The 23,569-nt window shown below is 33.4% G+C and overlaps 1 protein-coding gene, 1 long non-coding RNA gene and 1 other non-coding gene across 19 annotated transcripts; 1 reads left to right on the forward strand and 2 right to left on the reverse strand.

The window, feature by feature from the left end:
• Positions 1-1,102: 1,102 nt before the first annotated feature.
• LOC110820851 (uncharacterized) lies at positions 1,103-2,907 on the reverse strand. Its single transcript, XR_002540962.2, has 2 exons — positions 2,512-2,907; positions 1,103-2,429 (listed from the first exon to the last, which is right to left on the reverse strand). It is a non-coding gene; the product is annotated as an uncharacterized LOC110820851 (long non-coding RNA).
• Positions 2,908-3,195: 288 nt separating this feature from the next.
• TRNAF-GAA (transfer RNA phenylalanine (anticodon GAA)) lies at positions 3,196-3,268 on the reverse strand. Its single transcript has one exon. It is a non-coding gene; the product is annotated as a tRNA-Phe (tRNA).
• A 928-nt stretch (positions 3,269-4,196) lies between these two features.
• On the forward strand, positions 4,197-22,364 carry MSH5 (MUTS-homolog 5). Of its 17 annotated transcripts, none has more exons than XM_088218608.1 (34): positions 4,197-4,900; positions 5,901-5,969; positions 6,296-6,390; positions 6,620-6,700; positions 6,771-6,843; positions 7,399-7,462; positions 8,397-8,551; positions 8,693-8,794; positions 8,863-8,890; positions 8,972-9,003; positions 9,076-9,133; positions 9,534-9,620; positions 9,821-9,877; positions 10,249-10,350; positions 10,439-10,501; positions 11,707-11,784; positions 12,078-12,128; positions 12,207-12,288; positions 15,620-15,693; positions 15,786-15,885; positions 16,034-16,130; positions 16,227-16,316; positions 16,429-16,493; positions 16,612-16,670; positions 17,043-17,119; positions 17,187-17,285; positions 17,889-17,950; positions 18,032-18,093; positions 18,287-18,340; positions 18,426-18,511; positions 20,744-20,775; positions 20,859-20,882; positions 21,503-21,618; positions 22,041-22,364. In XM_088218608.1, exons 2-34 carry the CDS (start codon positions 5,932-5,934, stop codon positions 22,116-22,118), a joined length of 2,421 nt encoding a protein of 806 aa, XP_088074734.1. In that variant the 5' UTR covers positions 4,197-4,900; positions 5,901-5,931; the 3' UTR covers positions 22,119-22,364. The 17 variants fall into 17 exon arrangements, 13 of the variants coding, with proteins under 13 accessions (XP_088074734.1, XP_088074735.1, XP_088074729.1 ...); XM_088218609.1 differs by having other exon boundaries at positions 5,938-5,969; XM_088218603.1 differs by lacking the exon at positions 4,197-4,900 and adding an exon at positions 4,907-5,191 and having other exon boundaries at positions 5,938-5,969.
• Positions 22,365-23,569: the final 1,205 nt, after the last annotated feature.

Genomic DNA, 23,569 nt, shown 5'->3' on the forward strand with positions numbered 1-23,569 from the left:
TTCTCTGTTCTCCCCCGCAATCATAGACATTTAATTTGAGAGCTCAAAAGATTCAGAAGTCATGTAACTTGAGAAATGGTAGTAGATATTAACTAGATTTTCAATCTCCGGTATATAGTGCATAATTTTAAAATTAGTAATTAATGAAAATTTTTAATAGATAATTATTATATATATTTATATTTAATTAAAAATTATATTTTATTTTTAAATTAAAAACTATTATTAATATTATCACATTAATTCTATTTTATCTATTAAGATATATTATTATCTATTATATATATTTGAGTTAAGATATATGAACAGTAATAACTAATTAAGATTTTTTTCAATTAAAATAGGATAATTTTTTTTTATTAAATTATGATAAAATTACATAACTAGCTTAGATTATTTATAATTAATTAAAAATAAAGTTCTATTTTAAAACATATATCATATTAATTTTATTTTTAAAATATTTCAGAAAAAAGTAAAGAAGTACACACAGTAATTTTTGGTCTTCCTTTTCTGCCTATATAATAAATTATTGTCATTCTTATTCTTTTTATGTAGAAGATGTTATTAACAACAAGGTTAAGTTACAGTTTGGCTGTTTGATCTTATTGTAAGTCAAATTATTAAACTGTTTTTGGACAATTTAGTCAGCGTGATTTGATTTTTATCATTTTGTATAAATTTACTAGTTTTTTAGGCTATTATCTTTATTTTTTTTTTTAAAAAAACTGTCCTTTAGATTTTTTTCATGTTTTACTTAAAAAGTTAAAAACATTTTGTATAAATGTTATAAGAATTTTACGCAGAATGACAGAAAAAAAAAAAACAAAGTCATATATATTAAATTGTCAGGTTGATTGAATAGCACTTAGTTTAACCAAATAAACATATTAATTTATTTCTGCTTTTTTTAGGAATCATATTAAATTATGTCAAATAAAACGAGATGGGGACTTTCCATTTTATAAACTTAAAATAAAATTTAAGAGTAAATAAAAATATTAATAATAAATTTGTGCCAAACTACTTTCCAGTCATGCGGAATGAGAAGAATATATTTTAATTCTATATTAACATATTATATCGAAAAAAACTCAACCAATGCCGTAAAAACTCTTGCAATAAAGTAAACACAATTTTTTACAAAATATACAATATTTAACTAAAATTAACCTAATGAATACAAAAGAACACATGAGAATTAACTATCGTTTTAGCACAGGTAATTATAACATTTCATATCAATTTTAATTCTACTATTCTATCTTCTTAAGTATGGAGTCCCGTACTAAATATTTCGATTTCAATTTCTATTACACTGCATCTTAAAATGAAAGTAATTAATATACATATCCCAATAAGAATAATTTAGAATTTAAAACTAAAATATGACAATTTGTTAGACTCCCTTCCCAACATTTTATTCTACACTCGTTGCTCATTCCTTCCTGCTAACTTCACCTCATCTCCACCCATGCTTCTCTCACACTCACACTCATTCCCATCTGCTACCTACTGTCTCTAACCTCGCCCCCTGCAACTGGTCGACATAGTCTGACACCCCTCTTACTCTAACCTAATATTCCATTATGGCCCTATACAGAACACAAACCCACCCAAACCGTTCGACAGCATTGCCACACCAAATACCATAACAACCCAAACAACTAATAACCCCCACAAATACCACCACTCGACATCACCAGACTCAACCGTATATTTCTTTTTCCCACATTCACACCACCCACTTTCCACTGCACCTCTTGTGCAAGTAACAACCCTTGAAAGGCCACCCACGCACACCTGTGCCGCATCCACTGTCTCACCACAATAGTAGACGCTCCCAAACACCTATCGACCCTTTAAGGGCCACACTCACACAACCGTGCCTCTTCACTCTACTGGCACCTCCACACACTAGCATCTGCTTCCCTACAACCACATCTCGACCACTGAGTGGCCACACACACATGACGTGCCTCATTCACCCTATCGGCACCTTGAGCACCAGCAAACGCCAAGGCACCTATCGACCACTGAATGGCCACGGACACACACACACAGACGTGCCTTCTCACCACATCGGCACCCCAAAATCCCTAAGTATCGGCCAAAGGCCTCCCAAACACACACACCTGAACCAGTAAGTGTCGGCCAACCGATGCCCTCATCCCTGTCCGTCTCCCTCATCTCTCGGTTTGCTCAGTTCCCCTCATTCCTAGCAGTCCTCTCTCCCCACAGCCTAGCCGACTCCACCTCTAACCTTCTCTAATCCTCCTCCTTATGTACTCAATGAAATCCCTAAATATCGGCCTACTAGAACTCCCCTCTCTCCCCTATAGCTCACGAATGTATCACCTTCTTCCCCGTTTACTACTCCCGAATACAATTCCGCCTCAAAGCATTTCCTTTCTCCATATTCCCTACACCTGTAACCATAGGTTAACTTGAAATACAGAAATTCAATACATATTGCCATAAATCAGTTTTAAAACTCCAAATTCTTCTTACCTCTTGCTTTCATACTCTTCTCTCACCAAATCTACCGGGACCTCACCTCTTTCAGAACTTCCGATCAATCGCCTCCCGCACTCGCCTCCAATCACTCTCTCTCGCAATTCTCTCTCTCTCTCTCTCTCCCGCACTCTTATGGTTTTCCTCTTTTCCTTTTTTTCCCCTCTCTTTTCTTCCTCTCTCTGCCCGATGCCATTTTATACTCCACCCAACTTCACATCCTAACCGTTGATTATACTCATCCCAACCGTCTATCCTACTCCCTTACATACCTGACTATTACAAAATTAATATAAACTAACAAAAGAGCGAATTCAATTATTAACTTTTAGAATAAACTTTTTTGTTTTTCTCAGATAATCTTTTGTTGGAAGTAGTGGGTTGAGAATAGGGCGGCTGCCTGAGCGCCAAACTCGTATGTATGACCATATACAAAATATAGGATAATAATATAACCCGTTTAATTATTTTTTAATAATTTAAATTTATGTAACAAATTTATTATCTATTTTTTAAATTACTTTGTCGGTTCATTAGTAAAGCAATTTCTTGATTGAAAATTTGAAATTAGTAATTTGCTTCTCTTTAAACAAACTGCTTTAAAAAAAAAAAAAAAAAGAAAAAAGCCCACGAAGTAGAAAGCCCAGATTTCAATTCAATCAAAAATGGTTATTTTAAAAATGCGGTGAGCGTGGATCGAACACGCGACCTTCAGATCTTCAGTCTGACGCTCTCCCAACTGAGCTATCCCCGCTTGTGAGCTTTTGATCCGAATCTGTTTTTATATTATGAAAGTTAAACGATACCACTGCTACTATACGTATATTTATGGCGCCTTGGTTGAGCGGGTAGGATCCCCTGCTACGCAGCGCACCTTTCTAAATCGCTCTTCATCATTGTGATTGGTAGCAATGACATCTTCGATTACTTTGGATCGTCCGATCTGCGCAAGAAGAATACCCGACAGCAATATGTGGATCTAATGGTCATCAAACTAAAAGAGCAATTAAAGGTATAAGTTTCAGTTTATAATAATATTTTTTTAATAATTATATCATGAATTTAAAAATCGCACTTCCCCAAAAAAAAAAAATCAACATTGACAGCATTAAATAGTTATTTTCCAATACTTTTTTTAATTTCCATTATTATCGGATCAAATTCAAAATTTTAGACCATGCTTATTTGTAAAAAATTATTTTGGTTATTTATATTTTTAATTATAACAATAAAAGAAATGATTGTTGAGAAAAAAAATTATATCTTTAATAATTGTACATGATTTATATATAGATATTTATATATGTATGATTTTAAAATATATATAGATAACTGAAATAATTTGTGTATATTTTGGTTGGCAGAGATTATACAATTATGAGGGTCGTAATTTGTACATTAAATACAATTAAAGCAATTTACAGTCTTGTTACCTAATAAAATTTTTTTGTTACTATATACTGTCATATTAATTCATTTTAAATTTTTGTCGATAAATTTTTAATTAATTAACTAAAATTATTTATTTTATAAATATTTTTATTAAAAAATAGAAGATAATTAATTGAAAAAATTCAGAGCTGTAAATAAAAAAATCATTAACTAAATGGTAAAAGATATAAAATTTTAAGAATTAATTTAATGTTTTTTTTTTGTCACATTTATAGAAATCTAACAGTTAATAAACCGCGAGAGTCCTAGGTGCACCGAAGTCACGCAAAACCGTCTTCTCACACAATCGGCAAAAACAGCCACCGCCATCCGCAACCACAAGCCAACGATTCAGTTGTTCTTTGTTACCGCAGCGGGAAAAACATGAACCCACCTCAACAGTCTCAAGTTTCCACCCAGGATACCAGACATTTCAGAAAGATAATCTAACCCAGTTAGTTTCATATTTATATATATACATTCATCAACGATGATCCCCTTCTTGTTTTTCAACTTCTTCTTCTTCAAATGGCGATATTACTACTCAACCCTTTCGTCTCCATCTTATACTGTTCGTACTATCACTCGCCGTGATAGCAAAAAGCGATCCGGCTCAAAACCCGACAACCACCACCAGTTCATCCCGGTGGTTTGAGCAAGTGATAAGTCGTCATCGTCTTCATCGTTCTAATCAGAGGCAGCTAGGGTGCAGATGGAGGCCGTGGATTTGCAGGCGGGGAGAGCACCCGCCGGGAGCTCGGGTGCGGTGCTGCCGGAACCAATGCGTCGACGTTTCATCGGATGTTAATCACTGCGGTTTCTGCATAATCAGATGTCCTTTTGGATGGCAATGCTGCAGGAGATTCTGTGTTAATGTCATGTTTAGTCGGTTTAACTGCGGGAGATGTGGCCATAGGTGTCCCTGGAGGAGCCGGTGCGTTTATGGGATGTGCGGGTATGCGTAGCCTTTTCTTCTTCCGTTTATTCCGTTTATTCGTCTTGTATGATTGTAGTCAACTGGCTGGTATATAAACGGTCAATGGAAGACGAGTGGTTGACCAAAATATAGTACAGCGCGCGAAAAGACCTCTTTAAATGCAACCCCCCAAAAAAATGAAGTTCCAAAATACTACCACGCGCTGATTGTTTCTTGCTTCAAATTGCTTTTCGTTGCTCTCTCTGTCTCTCTCTTTCATTTGGAGCAGTAAAAATGGAGGAAATGGACGAAACCGAAGCTGTGCCGCAGGTCGATTCTCCGTTTTTTCATTTTCTCTTCACGTTTGCTTTTCGTCTGTTTGGTTGCCAGGGAAGCGGAAAGAACAAAATAGCGGAACTCGTTTTATTCTGCATTTCTATCATTTTCAAAAAAATGATGACGAAATCCGATTGACTTAATTCAAGTTTAATATTGACGCTTCATTCTCAAATAGAATAATTGCAAAAAGGAATCGAGAGGGACCTGCAGTTTTTTAAGCGATTCGCATTGCCTCTTCTGATCTATGACTCTGGTTTTGGCTCCTCAGTATCGTTTATACTCTTGTACCGTATCTTAATTTATAATGTCTAATGAGAATATACTTCTGATTGTTTTGGTTCAAATAAATGCAGACAATTCTTTGAGTGTATTCCTTCTATTCGAGAGAATTTTTTTCAGTGTAGTTTGTATCCAAGTGACTGTTCTGTTAGTTAATTAACCATGTGATCTCTACTTTATGCGAAGCATGATCGAGGTCACGCCATTGATGGCCTTGGTCATTTAATGACTACCTTTTTTTTGGTTATAGAATTGTCTCATAGATTTGGAAGCTATTAGATGAATACCTTGCAGATGTTCTTATGTTATTTCTTACACGCTGTACTGGTTTCCGCTGCTGCTTCAAAGAAATGTGTTCTGAACAGTTGGATAATTGTTTATTATGTTCATATTGACTTTATGGTTGATTTTCTCTGTCCAGGGCGAGCCATTTACTTTCCTGTATCTAAATTATGCAGGTCTATATGGCATGCATACTACAGGGTCATCGGTGAGCTTTGATTTCCATTTTTGTATCTTGATGAGCTTCACAAATAATCTGTGGCATGTCATGAAAAATATAAGTCTCTACGTGAGAGACTGGGCAATGTAAAGAAGCTTTAGTGATATATATCAATCTTTGTGGTTGAGGTAGTGAAATGCAAAAGAATGTGTGACAAATATGCGAATCAGAAATCAGAACCAATAAAATAGAATGCTACGAAGTTGATAATATGGAAGTGCGCATCTAAACAGAGGAATCACTCACAATGCTTGTTTTGCACATTTATTTTAAATATTGATCGGTAGTGTCCTAAATTGGAACTTTCTACCCAGAGTTGGAGTCGCTTATTACGATACAAGTATTCGCCAACTTCATGTGCTGGAAGTTTGGGAGGATAGTAGCTCAGACTTTCCCCTTATTGATCTGGGTATGAGTTTCATGTTTCTTCAGGAATGCTGTTTCATTTATCTTTCATCCATCCTATTACTAATATCGGTGACATTGCTTTCTGGAAATTTGTATTTGTTCTCTCTTTTTTTTAGTTTAATACAGGTTACTTTTTGCACTGTTTTTTGCTTCTCTAGTTGATTTTCTCTTACGTTTCTTGTTTAAATTTATTTATGTTTTTCATGTATCTTTGCCTTGTGCTGGTTTAGTAAAATATCAAGCCAAGCCCTTGATCATATACACAAGCACTAAAAGTGAAGAATCCTTTTTGTCTGCTATAGAACGAAATGGTATGCTGCTTATATGCTGTTGCATGTTGAGTACCAGCCTGTTCTCTGCTTACTCTATAAAGTTATGCAGATGGAACAATTGAGGCTCCAAATGTGAAGCTTGTAAAGAGCACAATATTCAGCTATGAGCAAGCATGGCACAGGTACTTACTTACATATCTGATAAATATACTGGCTTTTGTTTGATATATTAAGTAAATAAAATGGGAAAAGTTCAAAAGTTGAGGTATATGCTAAGGTTGAAGAGTTTAATGAGCTCCTCTTTTAGATTAGGGTCCGAACTTCGAATCTATACCACAACATCCCAAAGTCTAATGTCCACATAAGGTGCAACTTAGTTCTTTCACAGGGCTTCCACATTAAAATGTAATAGAATTCCCACGAAATGTGTTTACTTTTGGGCAACTTACGTGCCAATTCCACCAGCTAATGGAAACATGGGGCTGTCAGTTACTAGAATTGATTTGCCTTTTCTGTTTTTCTACTATTCTTTCTGCTGAACCACTCAAACCATGCAGCGATCAACCAATTATGATTTTCATTTAATTATTTTGTCCTGCAGCTGCTTTCATATGCTAGTTGCCCAGGCAGCATGATTGTTTAAATTTTATGTGTTTGATATCTGGAGGGTACTTCCCAGTTTGATAATCGGTTTCCTTTTCCCTCTCTCGTCCTCATTGTTTATTTGTATTTTGTAGATTGACATATCTTCGAGTAATAGGGATGGAAGATGGTTTAACCGTCAAAGAGAGGATTTTTCATGTAAGTTGCGACTTCACAAATTTTCATATTCGCAATAAAATTTTTATCCTATGGGATTGCACATACTTTACCTGTATTGCAGATAAACATGACAATCATAAATGTTTTTGGTACTATCATTATGAGTTGGTTATGGGCTAATGCATGGTAAACAGCTGGATTTTTACCTTCTAACTTTGCCATAATGCTATATTTTTCTTTTTTAGTGAATAGTATCTATATTTTTCAATGTTATTTGTGATGCCCCTTAAACATTTTGTGTAGGACAGACTATGATTCTTAGTTTCTACACTATCAGTGATGTTATAATTAGGTGCCAGTTGTTATTTTCAATCAGTTTAGTTCTTAAACTTACAAAATTTCATTTCTAAGCTTTTTTCGTTTTTTTTTTTAAATACAAATGTGAAAGTTTTGACACAAATGACATAATTTTTGTCTTGCTCATATTTTGTTTTCTATTTAGCTTTGAAAGTTGTAACAACTGGAATCAACTTTAAGACACTTTAAGAGAAAAATTAATTTCTTATTTAAATTATGCAGATTATAACAAATGTTAGGAAAGAAGAAGACGGTTGCAATAATCTTTTTTGGATTTTCTTTCTAATTTCTAGTTCTAATTCACACTAAGTAGAAGTTTTATACTTTTTAAGTCATTTTTATGTCCCTCAAGTAAGACATAAAAAATGTTTATCATTGTCGAAAATAATTCATTAGAAAAGCATGTTTGAAATAATTTTGTAAATTTAGGAACTAAATTGTAGTGAAAAAAATTTTGGGTCCTATTTGCAGCATAGCAATAGTTTGACAGCTAATTGTTAACTTTCCTTAATGTAAGATTTCTTTGCAAGCCTTGCACTAAAAATTACTAACTTGAGCTTTATTGATTTGCTCTTCTCATTATTTACATCTGGTTCTTTTTATTTGTGAACAAAAGCTGAGTTCTATGATGGACATGGGGAGTGACGTGCAAGTTCGTGCTAGCGGGGGCCTCCTTGCCATTTTAGAGAATGAAAGGATTGTTGATACTCTTGAGCAGAAGGAATCCGGGAATCCATCAATAACAATTGATTCTATACTAGAAATTTCATTGTATCCTTTAATGTTCTTCTCTATAATAGTTAAAAAATTATGTAGTTCAGTAGTTTGGTTTTCCTTTTCCCATTTCTCGTCAAATTATAATTGGAAAAACATGAATACAAATTACATTTATTTCCTTACAACAAATAATAGAAACAAGTTTCTTAAACTTGATGCTGCTGCTCATGAAGCATTGCAGATATTTCAAATGGACAAACATCCAAGTCATATGGGCATTGGCAGAGCAAAAGAAGGGTAATACTGTACTTAATGTACTTCATTTTTTCCCTAAATATGATCTAAATTGATTCGCGGGTATGCAGGTTCTCTGTGTTTGGGATGATGAATAAGGTTTGTGGAAGTAAGCACACAAAGTAAGCCTTTTTTGTGGTCATTATTCCTACCCTGATCTAATTTATTCTTTCTATTCAGTGTGTGACACCAATGGGTAGACGGCTTTTGAGGTAAATTCAATTAGGAATCTGGTCTGGTATAACTCCTTGCATTTACCTCTCACCTCAGTTTTTCTGCTTCAGAAACTGGTTCCTCAGGCCTATTCTAGAGATTGAAAATGTAAATGCTCGTCTTAATGCAGTATCCTTTCATTTTGAATTGTGTAATGACTGCTCTCAGTTAACCTAAATCAGAGGCCATTCATGCCACAAGTTAGGAGAGAATAGAAAAGGTATTGACATCACCTCTATGAGGAGTTTGCTAGTAGATGATCCGCCTGAAGACCAAGGGTGCATGAGAAATATTAGCAAACTTCCATATATATGTACTTTGTCACATTACAAGTAATTGGCAACAATGTGTGTGTGCACATACCATTCTGCAGTTTCCTTTATATTTTCTCTTTCTATTGTGCAAATAGATAATTGGCAAAATGAAAAAATTTCATATCATGGAGTGCAGATGGTTTGTTACATGTAACCATTAGTTACCTGTATTATTAATCTTGTAACAAAAGCTCATCATCTTTAACAAAGTTAAGATATCCTTCTTCCTTTGTTCTGAAGAACTAATGGTTTCATTGCGTGAAACATTGAAGTCTGTAAAGGATATTCCCCACATACTCAAGGTATCTAGCATCAGAACATGTTACTGTTACTGTAGTGTGTAGCTTTTATCAGAAGAATATATCCCATGTGTGGTTTGCATTGATTATCAGTCAAGTTGTCATGTCTTTTTACCTGGAGATGGCTGTTTATTGTGATACTTCTGTTTCGTATTGTCTTCATCTTTCTGAAGTTTGAAAAGCATTTCTTTTGGTGATGCAAGAAATTCAATTCTCCAAGTTCCGTCTGTACAAGTGGTGACTGGACAGCCTTTTTGAAGGTAGATTAGATCTAGTTTTATTACTTCAATTCTAACACATGCATGCAAAGGTGATGGAGTCCTCTCTGATAACCACAGAATTAGTTGAAACAATAAAATCAATTCTACATTTTAGTCATGAAATATATTGGAGCAGGTTGAGTGTTGTTTTCATTTGAACAACTTTTGCAGAACTTGATGTTCTTCAATTCCCTAATTTCTGAAGTGACAAAATTTCATGGTGTTTCACACATTAGTCTATTAGCTAAAATGAATTACATTCTAATCGCAGCAGAAAGTATGTTCACATAGTTTAATTGAACCAATCTGGAGTTTCAGAAGGACGAGGAGAATTTTGGCCCATGTAACATACAGAATTTCATTGTGTGTAGAGTATTGGTTCTCTCTTGCATATCCGCAAAATATTTGAGATTGGCATTTCGGAACGTCTTCAGGAGCATGTGAATCACTTGAATTTAGATATTGTTGAAAAGGTGTCCTACTATCTTTCCAACTGCATTTACATACTATTGTGCACCTCCCAAGTTTTTCATGTGTTTCTATATGTGATTGTTTCAAAAGGTCCTAACCATTTTGCAGGCCAGTTTATGCATCACAACGGAGCTAGCTTACATTTATGAATTGGTTAGTTGATCTAACATCCATGGCAATTCACTGGAATAAAGTCCTTCTTATCATACTATGCTGTTCTAATGGACAATGAGAACAAAGTTATTGCTTTTCCAAAGATACCTGTTTCACGTGTTCCATCCTTTTCTTTTGGTGAAAAAGTAAATACTGTAAAGTGACAATTATTTTCTGACATGACGCTTACACATGTACTTCTACATAGTGGCATATGCAAGCAATCATTTTGTTATGGCTCATCACGAGACTAAAACAGATTTCAAACTTCAAGTGTACAAGAGGTTTTTACATGGGAAGCATAAGAAGATAACTTAGTGATTTTCTAAGTATTTCTACTTTCTAGTAATTTTATTGTTGTAAGGAAGATATCTTATATAGTAAGTGTGTATGAATTGCCAAGTGTCCTAGGTTAGTTTTATGTATTAAATAATTTAGTGTATCACACTTATGTTGTATGCTATTCTAAGGGAGGAAGTTGCCTTAAGGAGGCAGTTATTCTGTAATTCCTATGCCTTGCAAGATTGTTAATAGAAGATATATGGAAAGTTTAATAAGTTTTTTAAATACTCTAACCTAAAGAGATTGTAGGCTTTTTAAATGACCCTAGCAAGTAGACATCATAGGTAGAAAAGGAAGAAGAAACCAGAAGCAATCTTGTTTATTTTGGTCTTAACAGACCTATAACTAGATCCTGGGCTTTGGAACTATTGTTTCTGCTTTATTTTATTTAAAAAATTTTGAATATAAAAATTTAGGCTATATATACTGAATGGAAGAGTTTATCCAATAATTCGTGATCTGAGTTTGGATGAGGTCTTGGGAATGGCTAATATGACTTGAGAAAAATTGTTTCTTATCAGAAAGGCAAAACAAAGCTTGCAGTACGTTATAAAAAACCTCGGTGGCTACCTAAGAGCCATTCGCATTATGTGAGAAGATCTTGTTAACAATGTGATTGCATTTGGCTGTTTGAATCCCCATTATATATCTTTTATCTCCTCATTCTAATAGCTGTTTTCGTTTTTCTAAATCTCTTGCAATTCTTTTACCTTCTCCTTTGTGTCCTTGAAGTTTTGAAAGAATGGAAGCATCTGGTTTTCTCTTGTGATAACCTAGCCTATTCAGCTATTTGTTCTTCCTTGTATAAGTCATATTCTTAAGTTTGTCTTTTATTTTTCCAATTTTTCCTATGTATATTGTAGGTAATTGGTGTCATTGATGTGAATAGAAGTAAAGAGAAGGGTTACGGGACAATTGTGAAAGACGGATTCTGTGATGAGGTTAGACATTAGTGACAAGTTTTCTTTTGGTATGTTTCATCATTTCTTTCCCTTTTTAGTTCCATGGAAACCTAATGCTATGATTTAGTTCCACGGAAACTTACCATTGAATTTAGTACAGAGATGATGGGGTGTTTTTGCTTAAATCTTTAAGGCTTCGTAGCATTAGGTTTCTTGAATTTTTGCTGCTGTTAAAGCCTGAAATCTTTTTTTTTTTTTTTTTTTTTGAGAAACTTAAAGCCCAAAATTTCAATTGTACATTGTCCTCAATTCCTGTTCATTGGCATATATAGTTGGATGAGCTGAGGCAAATATATGAGGAATTGCCAGATTTCCTGCAAGAGGTGCTTATTATGCAAATCTCTCATACATCAAACTTAAGCTACCTTTAGATCTCTTTTGATTGTAATAGTTCTTTGCAGGTTTCATCAGTGCAGGTAGCAGAATTTCCTCATTTCTTTAAATCAAAGCTTGATCCCTGTATCTTTTATATACATCAAATAGGTTAGTCTTCTGCCATATATATGGAAAATTTTATGGTAAATTACCAATTTAATCCCTGAACTAGAAGTTATATTGCGATTTAGTCCTAAAATTTTCTTGTCACAGTGTGGTCTCTAAATTTATAAATTTATTTTAAAATATAATTTTTCAATGAGGTTTCTTAGTATATTGTTCAACATGAGTGTTAACAGTTCCTGGTATTCATATCATATGAGAAATGGAAGAAAATGGTATAGCAAATACTGTTTTGCTCCTATAAGAAAAAAAAAAATTCTGTTTTGCTCATTTCAATATCTGATAACTTTTTCTATAGTGCCAATAGTGTAGGAAAAATAGAGATTGAGCACAATACTTGGAAAAGTTGGATATCTCGGATTTTAATAACTAAATTAATACCTTTATATTTGGATAATAATCATATAAATAGTCACCAAATAACTGAACTAACATAATTTATTTATAGGTATCATAATACAAACAAAATAAAATTTTTTAGCTCTATCTCGTAATTCTGTCAAATAAAAAGAGGATACTATAGATTAACTAAACAGGAAATAATAAACTCATATTACTGATAAGTCCACAATATAATTATATAAGTATCTCTTACTACTGAAATATGTAAATTTTAGGATTTTCTCGTTCTGCATCATTATACTCCACTCAGTGAAACCTCAATATCAAGCTTTAAAATGTTCAAGTAGAAAGAATATTAAATTTAAAATTTATTTTCCTGACAATTAAAGCCTGCAAAACTGGCAATTGTCATGAGAAAATAAGAATACTTTCAATATTAAGGATTCCAAAAAGCAGTGAACCTATTAGAAATGATATGATCTATAAGAATACGAATCACCAAGTTTCCTTTATTACTCGTAGGAGCCAAAGAAATTTTTAGGACAGTATCTTGAGGTGGGGTTTCTTTCTTCCATTTAATAGGAATGTAATAAGCTTCAACCTTAACAACATTAATGTTTATAACTAAATCGAGAGGTTTGTCACTAGGTGACTTCTTTCAAAAGAAAAAATATCACTAGGGTTGACTCAATTTGTTAAGTAGAAGTCAGAATGTCTTTCCCAATTTTTTGAATACTTCTTCCCTTGAGTTGTTATCATTAATTGGATGGTCAATGATGATGTCCTCGATTACCTCATTTATCCTCATGAGTTAGATCATCAATAGTAGCGACATCATCTTACTTCTAGAAAGAGATAGGTTGTGGCAGATGGTGGTCACTGCATCAGTGTAATCCTGCATGGGAATACTTAAAGATTTTATTGTGTGGATAAGAGATATTTTAAGTTTTCTGGGGGTACATGTTTCAAGAACTCTCTTTACTAACATATGAGCAATTGGCAAAATCTTTTTGCTACTCTCTGAACACTATGTAGGAGTGGAGAGGACAAATCTATTGAGATGTTTTCACTTCGTTGTAAAAGAATGTTCATAGTGCTTTCATGTATCAGAAAACGTTCTTCCCTTCAGGTCCAAAGGCTTTAGAAAGTGCTTGATTATTTCTATATTTAATTTTTATAATCTACTGAGATGTTATCACTTTCTTGTAAAAGAATGCTCATAATGCTTTCATGTATGAGAAAACATTCTTCCATTGAGGTCAAAAGGCTTTAGAAAGTGCTTAAACATTTCTATATTTAATTCTTTATAATCAAGATTCAGTATCACCAGATGTACTTTAATTTTTGCAACCATTGCATAAGTTAAAATCTCTCCAACATGTGATTTCCTTGTTCTGCCACTTAATATTTTAAATATAGAAACAATTAGCTCAAATTCTTTTTCCATCTGTGGATCATCATAAAGAACATTAGGTGCAGCTATTCTAGTTAGCTTATATATAAAATAAGCAACTTAAAATTTTCACGTTGGTATTTGGGTACTTGAGAAGTTGATTACTGACTAAGGCTCTAATAATGGACAAAGTGCATCTTCAAATGACTTAGATAGATCTTGCTATAATTTTAAGGGACAATACTTGGTTTAAAGATAAAGAAGTTTACCAGTTGAATGAGGAGCGATTAGTAGGAATATAACTAATGTCCATAAGCCATTGTTCAAGCCCTTTGATGCATGACGTCATAACGCTACTAGCACTGTGTTCATTCTCTTCCACCAATCTAATCAGAAGGCTTAACATATATTTTAAATCAAATAGCTTTGAATAAACATTAGCTCACTTGCCCAATTTTTCAGTCTTCCAAAAAACTGAGTATAGAACACGAACTCGACCAAATTAATCTCAAAAAATGGAAAAACACACCCAAAAAATCTTACAAACCTGGCTGACAACATTGAGAATTGACCTGAAGTTGCCTTACACATGAAAAGTCAAACCAGATAAAGTCAAACCGCTCTAAAACAGTCAACGTAGGCTTCAAAATTCTGAAACCAACGTATATTGGTCAGCGGGTGAGAGTCACACCTGCTTCCTGTGGTCCTTTATCATCAGTCTGGCTAGGAAGTCATCTAGAGGCCCTGGTTTCAGATCTGGTGTCCGTTATTTGTTGGTGTTACCTTAACTGATGGATCTCTGCAAGGAAGCAGCAAGAGCAACTTCAAGCAGCATGTGCAGCAGGTCCTAGTGAAGTTAAGGGCTGAGACCTGATGGGTAGGCTGGTTTGTGTCTTCTGCTATTAATGGTTGGGGTGGCAACTAGCGAATGTGTGGCTGGCATTCTTTGTTTTGACTCTTGAACATTTGTGTACTGTTGCATGATGAATTAAAATTACTGTTTTGCCTTAGTGCTGCTTTAGTGTTCGTGATGCTACTGTATTGGTGGTAGTCGTGAATGTTTGAACAAAAATTATGGTAGCTTGATAGCAATAGATGTAAGCAAAGAGAGATTGAGTATAATCTTCAAAAAAATATGTTAAGAACCAAGATTAGAGATTTTTAATCTTAATAATTAAATCAGTGACTCAATATTTGTATAACAATCACACGAATAGTCTATCAAATAATTAAAATAGAGTAGCCTATTTACAGGTCAAAAAACACAATCTAACTGGAAATTTTTAAATCTATCTAAAATTCTACTAAATAGGAAAATAAACTAATTAATTGAGTAACCTATTATAAAGAATAACTAAATAGCATCCTAACTAAAGAGAACATAATAAACTCATATTACTAATTAGTTTATAGATACTAATTTCTAAACAAGCTTAATATCTTAATAATATATCAAAATAACAATAATATAAGTATCTCTTAGCATTGAAATACGTTGCTATAGGATCATCTTGTTTTTCATCAATAAGCTCCACAAGATCCAAGATCATCAAATCATTTTGCCTACCTTTTCATTTGTAGGGTACTTGATGTGTATATTTGAAGAAAACCTTGATGAAACCACAATAGAGAAACTCCAAGACTTTGAATTTGCAGTAGGTATCTTTTTACAATATAATCAAAATAGATACATGATGTAGTTAAGGTACACTTTATACCTACTTGAGAAAACTGTTCTGAATTGTAGTTCTCTGATGTGGATGGAGAGACAAAACGATTTTTTTATCGTACGCCAAAGACAAGAGAATTGGATAACGTTCTTGGAGATATTTATCATAAAATTCTGGGTAAGCTTTACAAGATAGTTTCATGTTTCTTCGACTGTGAGACTTAGAATGCAAGCATGTCAGTTGAGTTTAAGCGTAATACTTTTAATACAATGCCATCTGTGTAGTCATTTAAAATTGCTTTATATCCTTGTGTTCATTGTTAAAGATATGGAAAGGGCAATTGCTAGGGACTTGGTATCCCATGTACTTTTATTCTCAGAGCATTTGCTCAAGGCTGTAAAATTTACTGCTGAACTTGACTGGTAACGATCTCTCTACATCTCACAGTACTCCTTATTAAGTCTCTATCTCATTGTCCAAAGTTAATTACAAATGATGATGTTTTTATGTTGATTTAGCCTTTTATCACTTGCACTGGTTGCTCATCAGAACAAATATGTGAGGCCTATCTTAACCATGGAAGCACTGCTTGATATACAAAGTGGAAGGTCATAACTGATTGCTTTACCTGCATTATCCATTTTGATTGGCCCTTTTGGGGTAAAGATCATATCATTTACAAACAAAAGGATTAACAAGCTGTTGATGCAACTTTTCCAGACATGTTTTGCAGGAAATGGCCGTAGACACATTTATTCCCAATGATACAAAATTTTTTGATGAAGGTAAATGGAATCATCAATTAAGTCATGAAATTGCAGTGTATAAAGGTCTGGAATTAACTGATAGAAAGACCTATTTAATTTGGGCATACTGATGGTCTTCAGGGTTGTCATATTTCAGGTAGGATTAGTATCATTACAGGTCCAAACTATTCAGGGAAAAGTATTTACATAAAGCAGGTAGTTTCACTCTTCTAGGATTGCGCTCTCTTTCTCTCTCTCTCTCTCTCTTGCTCTCCCCTCCTTGCAATCTTTGTACGTATTTTTCTGAGTCTTCCAGGTCTGTTAAATTGTTTCTTATGTTAAATCTTTCAAAGCATCCCTGGTTAAGCATGTATCAAATTGTTTTGATCATTTTTCTATTATAGAAAGAACAAAGGGGGTAAAATTTGTTTTAGTGCCTGCATTGACATTTTATCTTCAGTTCAATATGTGTAACTTATCCAATTTTAAGTAATATGGCATAAGAATTGGCCATTTATTCTCCTTCCTTTTACTTTAGAACTTGAGTGTAGATTGATTGATGCTTAAAGGATTAGCCTCCATTTTCAGGTGGCTTTAATTGTCTTCCTTTCGCACATTGGAAGTTTTGTACCTGCAGATTCTGCAACAGTTGGATTGACTGACAGGTATCATTCATCATGCTCGTGAAATATTTTAGAACTATATATTTCTATCTGGATGACAGGTATGCAGTTCTTTTTGCAGGATATTCTGCGCAGTAGGAAGCAAGTCTATGACTGCAGAGCAATCGACATTTATGATAGATCTACATCAAGTGGGGATGATGCTAAGGTATATCAAAACAAGTCTGAAGAAAGTGGTTTCATTGAAATACGTTAACAAGTCATAGTTTGAGATACCTATCTCATACGATTCCTTTTGTTTTTCAGTGGGATAAACCTTTCTTTTTGCATAGCCCAGACACTTATAAAGTTGTGCATGCAATTTGGAGCACTCAAGTTGGAGCTATTTCAATATTGTTATGATGTGTATCTAGAATGGGTACTAGTAAAACAGACTTTCAATATAACAGAATGGACAAGTGTCTTCTCTAGGTGTACACTGTGGAGTACTAGGCATTTTGCATTTGCTGGATGTGTGTGCTTGCTCAAAAATAGTTCAGTTCAATATTTTATGAGATTAAGTATTGAGTTTATTCAATTGAGAGTTTGAGTGTGAGAGAAACCCTTACGATGTTAAACTTAATTTTCTTCACTATGTGAACAATCTTTCCTGTGGAGGGTCATGTTGATTGGACCACTTATTTTGTATTGTTTTTTTTTCTGCTCTTGATTGTTTGATTATTTTACACTTTCACAATGGATGCATTTGACCTATTATTCATATAATTTTATTTCCTTATTTTGAAGTTATTAATGTTGGTAAATCTCACAGGCAGGCAACTTCAAGATCTTTATGCCTCTTGGATGAATTTGGTAAAGGAACTCTTACAGAAGGTATGCTGAATATAGCTTTCTATATTTGGGTATGCTTTTGCATTTATGTTCATTGCTAGATGTTGTCAATGTTTGAATCAGATGGCGTTGGCCTGCTTGGTGGGATTATTAATCAGTTCGCTACAAATGATGATCCTCCGAAGGTAAGGCCTCCTGCTATTAGTGAAGTTTAGTCTGGCTGCTGAGTATACCATTCAATTTCCCTTGATTTTCCAGTCAAATCCTTCAAGAGATCTTTCAGCGTGGTCCTTGACTGTTGACACTTCTTGCTCTTATGTTAATATTGTTTTCCACTAATTTTATGTATTGAGGACCTTAATCTTTACTGCTTTTCAGGTTCTCATGTGCACTCACTTGACTGAATTATTTAATGAGAGTTTCTTGCCAAAAGTATTGTCTTATTTCTGCTTAAGCTCTCACCACTTCCAAATCTCTTGTATTGAAAAACTGAAGCAGTGTTTCTGATTAATTTCAGTCCAAGAAGGTCAATTTTTACACCATGAGTGTGCTGAGGCCTGACACCAATTCTACAGATGTTGAAGATATTGTTTTCTTATATCGGTATATGATTTGTTGCCTCTACATGACGTTTAGGATGCTGATAGATTGCTTCATTGTGTTCATTATTGGTAATTAAGCGAAGTTATAATACATAAAATAGTAGGATGTGGGACCCAGGGAAGCAGTAAAAGAATGGATTTTAAGTCAAGTAGGATCTTTAAGGAACTAATACGAATTAAAATTATTTAAATATTTATATTAATTATTTAGATTTTGATTTAGATTTAGATTAACAAATTGGAATAAACTAGGATTAGGATTCTTAGAACTATAATTAGATGTAAATTAGGATTTGGGATAAAATTGGGACACACTTCCTAGAATTGTAATAGAGATCTAATTCAATTAGTTTCCTTCTAAATATATCTATTATCATAAATAAAATCATCAAGCTATTCTTTTAAAGAGTTTATTTATAAAAGATCGGAGGTTCTCTTAGACGAACCTCACATAGGTCAAGGAAATCTAGGAAGCAAGCAACTTGCTGGCTCCAAGATTTCACACTAACAGGCTCCATGACCAAATCTGAAGCCTGGGACCTATCAAATTGGTATTAGAGCCGGTGGTTATGGAGGAGAGTTTTCGACAACAGTTAGAGACATTCATGAAGCAATACCAGGAGGATCATGTCTGCTCAAGAGAGAGGCAGTATGAGCTTGCTACTTAGGTTGAAAGCTTATACCAGGAATTGTCAGCTACAAGGAGGGAGATTGCCAACACCACTAGTTCAACAAAAAGAAGAGAAAAGAAGCTAGTGTCTCCAACAACAATATAAAATGTGGAAGTATGGTGCTGTGATTCGCAAAGCTAAACTTTCCTAGATATGATGGCTTAGTTGATATGTTGCAGTGGATTAATAGGTCCAAGCACTTGTTTCAACACCGAAGGACTGCTGAAGAAGACAAGGTGGGCTTAGCTTCTTTCAACCTTGAATATAATGCACAGCTATAGTCCCTAAAGTTGGAAGGAGACCAATCAGAGCCTTCTTGAGAAGAATTTAAATCTTACCATAACCTTAGATTTGACCTCCTGATACACATATATAAATTGGGAGAATTGGTTAAATTGAAGTAGGATGGAACAGTTGCCAAGTAGTGGCGACGTTTCGAGCAGCTTTCACTGTTTGCATCTGCCCTCATCTTTGAGCAAGAAGTTGAGATCTTTGTCAGTGGTCTCCAAGAATATATGACTGTTGAAGTCGAGCTACAATAGCCACCTGATATCAGTACTGTTATGAGTTTGGCAAGACTCTATGAGAGAAGGGGTGATCAATGGAAATCAAGGATAAAAGCAACACCAACCTACCATTTTCAAGAAATTGAGTAAGAACGAGATGGAAGACAGGAAGAAGGGCCTACACTTCAACTATAATGAATCTTTTGTTACAGTATGTTTGTGTAAAAAGGTTTTTTTGGTTGGAATTTGAGAATGATGAGGTAAGAGCTGAGGATGAAGCGAGGGACGAGAAAATATTCCACTTTGGTGCTCGCAACAAGCTTCAGTTCAAGGAGGCAAGAAATGTCACAGTATAGAAAATAGTAGGACTTGGGACCCACAGAAATAGCAAAAAGAAAGAAGTTTGAGTCTAGTGGAAGTTAGTTTCATTGAAGCACTAATGAGAGTTAGAAGTATTTAAAAATTTATATTAATTAGATTAGAAAATTAGAATAAAGTAGGATTAGGATTCCTAGAACTATAATTAGATTTAGATAGGACTTAAATAAAACTAGGATTATCATTCCTAGAATTGTAATAGATATCCAACTTAATTAGTTTCTTTATAAATACATATATTATTATAACTAAAATAATCAAGCTATTAATCCAAAGAGTTTATCTCTAAAAGATTGGAGATTCTCTTAGATAAACCTCATCATCAATTATAAGGTTGAAAAAATGAGAAGCAAGCAACTTGCTTGCTCTAGGATTTGACTCTAGTGGGTCCTCTAATTAGATACAAAGCCCGGAACAGTATCAAATGAGCTCATATTCCTCGAGAAAAACTTCCACTGCATGTTTTCAGAAAATACATCTACAATGCACTCTACAGATATTTTTAATCCGTTCCTCTAAAGAAGATGCACCGTTAGATTTTATTTGTGACTTCCACGTGAATGCTATATTTGGTCAATGTTTAATAACAATGCAAGAGGGTAGTTGCAATCCTTGAATATATGTCTATATGTCAGCGCTTAAAAAATATATTTATACAGTGTTTCACCCTCTTTGCAGCTTAGTTCCTGGATACGCACCTCTTAGTTATGGTGAGTATGTTTTTCCTTTTGTATATGCAGAAATCTGTTTTGGAAGTTCTTGAGAATCATGCGTATTCTTTCATGTTCTGCAGGTCTGCACTGTGCATTACTAGCTGGTACACTCGAAATCTCCCTGATATCAAGCAAAATTCTTATGGTTATTTAAATTCAGTGAAAGAGTAGCTCAAATAACAGAACAAGAAATGACAATAAAATTTCTTGGTGCAGTTATAAGTAATTATATCATTTTCTTCTTAAATATGTTTTGCTTCATAAATAGTTACGAAGGACCACATTTTTCAGTTGTAATCTGAAAATTATAGATCAAGGTGCTTCTGGTCCATTTACAATAGATCAATGGGAATTATATCAGAGAGAGAAGTTTGTGATCAGCCAACAGTCTGTAGTCCTTTTCTACCCCTTTGCATTCATTAGTAACAGGCATCTGTTGTAGGTTTATGCATGGGTAGCAAGTGTAGAATAATTGTGTACCTCAGTAATTCTTGCTCCTCTATATGCCTCATTTTTTTCCAACGTGATATTGACTTATGATTGACTCTTCCTGAGATCCTGAACGGTTGCTTTGATATGGTTTGCGGATCTTGGTTGCTGGTGTAGGTTCAAAACTTGCATTATGTGTTCTCATACTATGATTTTGGTATTATTTGAGTCCAAACCTTGGAAGGATCTTTAACTGTTCAATTTTCTGACTAAATGACTTTCATCGTTCATGCAGGTATCCCGGAGGAAGTGATCAAGAGGGCAGCAATCGTATTGGATGCTTTTGGGAGTGACAACTATGTTGAGCGATCATGTAATGAGAATATATCATTACAAGATCAACAATACAAAGTATGCATCTATATCTTAAGAAGCTACATTCTAAAATAATATCTGCTCTTGATTGTGGCTTTTAAGCTGGTTTTTTATTCTTTTGTTCAACGTTCCCCTGAACTTTTGAAAAGGAGATAAAATACTCAATCTCCATTAATTTTCTCTAATACTATCTGGCATCACTAACATAAATATTTTTCAAAAAAAAATATATTGAATTTAAAAAATTTATTTCAAGAACAAAAATTTTTTTAAATACATTGCAATACAATCTTACTAACCTTATGTTTGTATGCATTTTAACCAAAGGCATATAATGCTATATCAAAGACAATTTACCATACATTCTACTTTCTTTAAGAAAAAAATTTGGCAAATTTTTTTTAGGCAAATTTTTTTTACTGTAGAGAGGCTAAGTTTAATTCATGAACTGAATGTAGAATGCAGTGGACAAGATGATGGCTTTTGATATTCTCAACGGAGATCTCAAACTCTTCCTGCAAGACATATTTCGCTAAACCCTTACGATATTTCGCTGTAAATCCTTTTCTTGAAGCATCAAAAATGTGCCTTACCAAATTGCCCTCTTCTAATTCTCATAACTCTATTGAGTTTTAACTATTTCATGAATCTTCTGAGAATTCTTGTGCATCTGATTGGTACTTTTGAGGTCTTCCTTCACCCAATTTTGTTATCTTCTTTTTATATATATTTTTTAGATAATTATTTTTTTACTTCTTACTGAAGATATATGCTTTAGCTTATCTTTTGGTTTCAGTGTGTTTGATCATTAATTACTTTACTGCGATAGGATTTTCGTGGTGAGAAAATCAAAAGCTGTATATAGGTTAGGCAGGGTGGTGAAGAACATTTCTCATGTGGCAGGAATAATAGATCAAATAATAGCTAATACCACTTCATGTGCCACTCAAGTTGCCATTTTATTAGGTTGGAGTTTGGATCAACTCACATGCAGTTCCCAGATGTTTGTCTACTTTAATATGCCAAAATGGAGAAAAATGATATGTACCCACAAACTTACCACTTACATGTTTGATCGTTTTAGAATTTTATCTCCCATGAACAACTGTTTCATTAAATTTTGTCTATTAGAAGTAGCACAAGTTTAGAAATAAGAAATAGATTTCTTCAAACCAAATCCACATTCCCCCATATAATAGCAAAACCTTTGTTTGTCAACATAGTCTTTTGAATTTGAAAAATCTAATAAATAAATACAACCTTAGTCAATAAGTAATATGAGGAAATTATTTTTAAATATAAACAACGTCATTAGTATGATTATAATTTAAATTAAGTACAAGTAAATACTATGTGAGAAAGTCAAACTCTTGAGTGTTTAATGTCAAATTTTGATATTTTTGAAGTTTAATTATCAAAATTGTAAAAACTTTTAAAATATTATTTACAGCCTTAATGCATAAAAATGTTAGTATTTTAGTATGTTAGTACCATATTGTTAATAATAATAATAATATAGTACAATTAATGATAAAATAGTAAAATACTAACATAATTAAAGTATACTCATATTTTATGAATATCGGTAATGTTATTATTATTAGTGATGACAAAAGTGTATCGATTATTGAAAAATTTACTAACGTAAAAAAATTATTTTGTGCAATGTATAAATACTAATGTAGTGTTACATATTACATTTCTATTAGTAACTTACAAAAAAATTAAATTGACTTATAATGTTTAAAGTAAGATATTTATTATACTATTAGAAAAAATATGAACTAACCTTAATGTATATATGTTATATAACATGATTTTTTTATTAAAAAAAATTTCAAATAAAAATATATATATTATATATATAACATCAAGAGAGTGTCGTTTTTTATATAAAATTATTTACAAATAAGTGAAGACATTAAATATTTTCTCAAAACTATTTTACTGGTATACATTATGATTCAAAATTAAAATTTCATATAAA

Source organism: Carica papaya, chromosome 4, assembly GCF_054855325.1.
Source record: "Carica papaya isolate Zhongbai chromosome 4, ASM5485532v1, whole genome shotgun sequence".
In the NCBI taxonomy this organism is placed as follows: Eukaryota; Viridiplantae; Streptophyta; class Magnoliopsida; order Brassicales; family Caricaceae; genus Carica; species Carica papaya.

What these genes read in the sequence shown, in the direction of transcription:
- MSH5 (XM_088218603.1), top strand. Translation starts at nt 5,156, where the DNA reads ATGGAGGAAATGGACGAAACCGAAGCTGTGCCGCAG. An exon ending in AAACCGAAGCTGTGCCGCAG is followed by an intron (nt 5,192 to 5,937) that starts GTCGATTCTCCG and finishes TAAATTATGCAG; the next exon opens with GTCTATATGGCATGCATACT. An exon ending in TACAAAATTTTTTGATGAAG is followed by an intron (nt 16,494 to 16,611) that starts GTAAATGGAATC and finishes GTCATATTTCAG; the next exon opens with GTAGGATTAGTATCATTACA.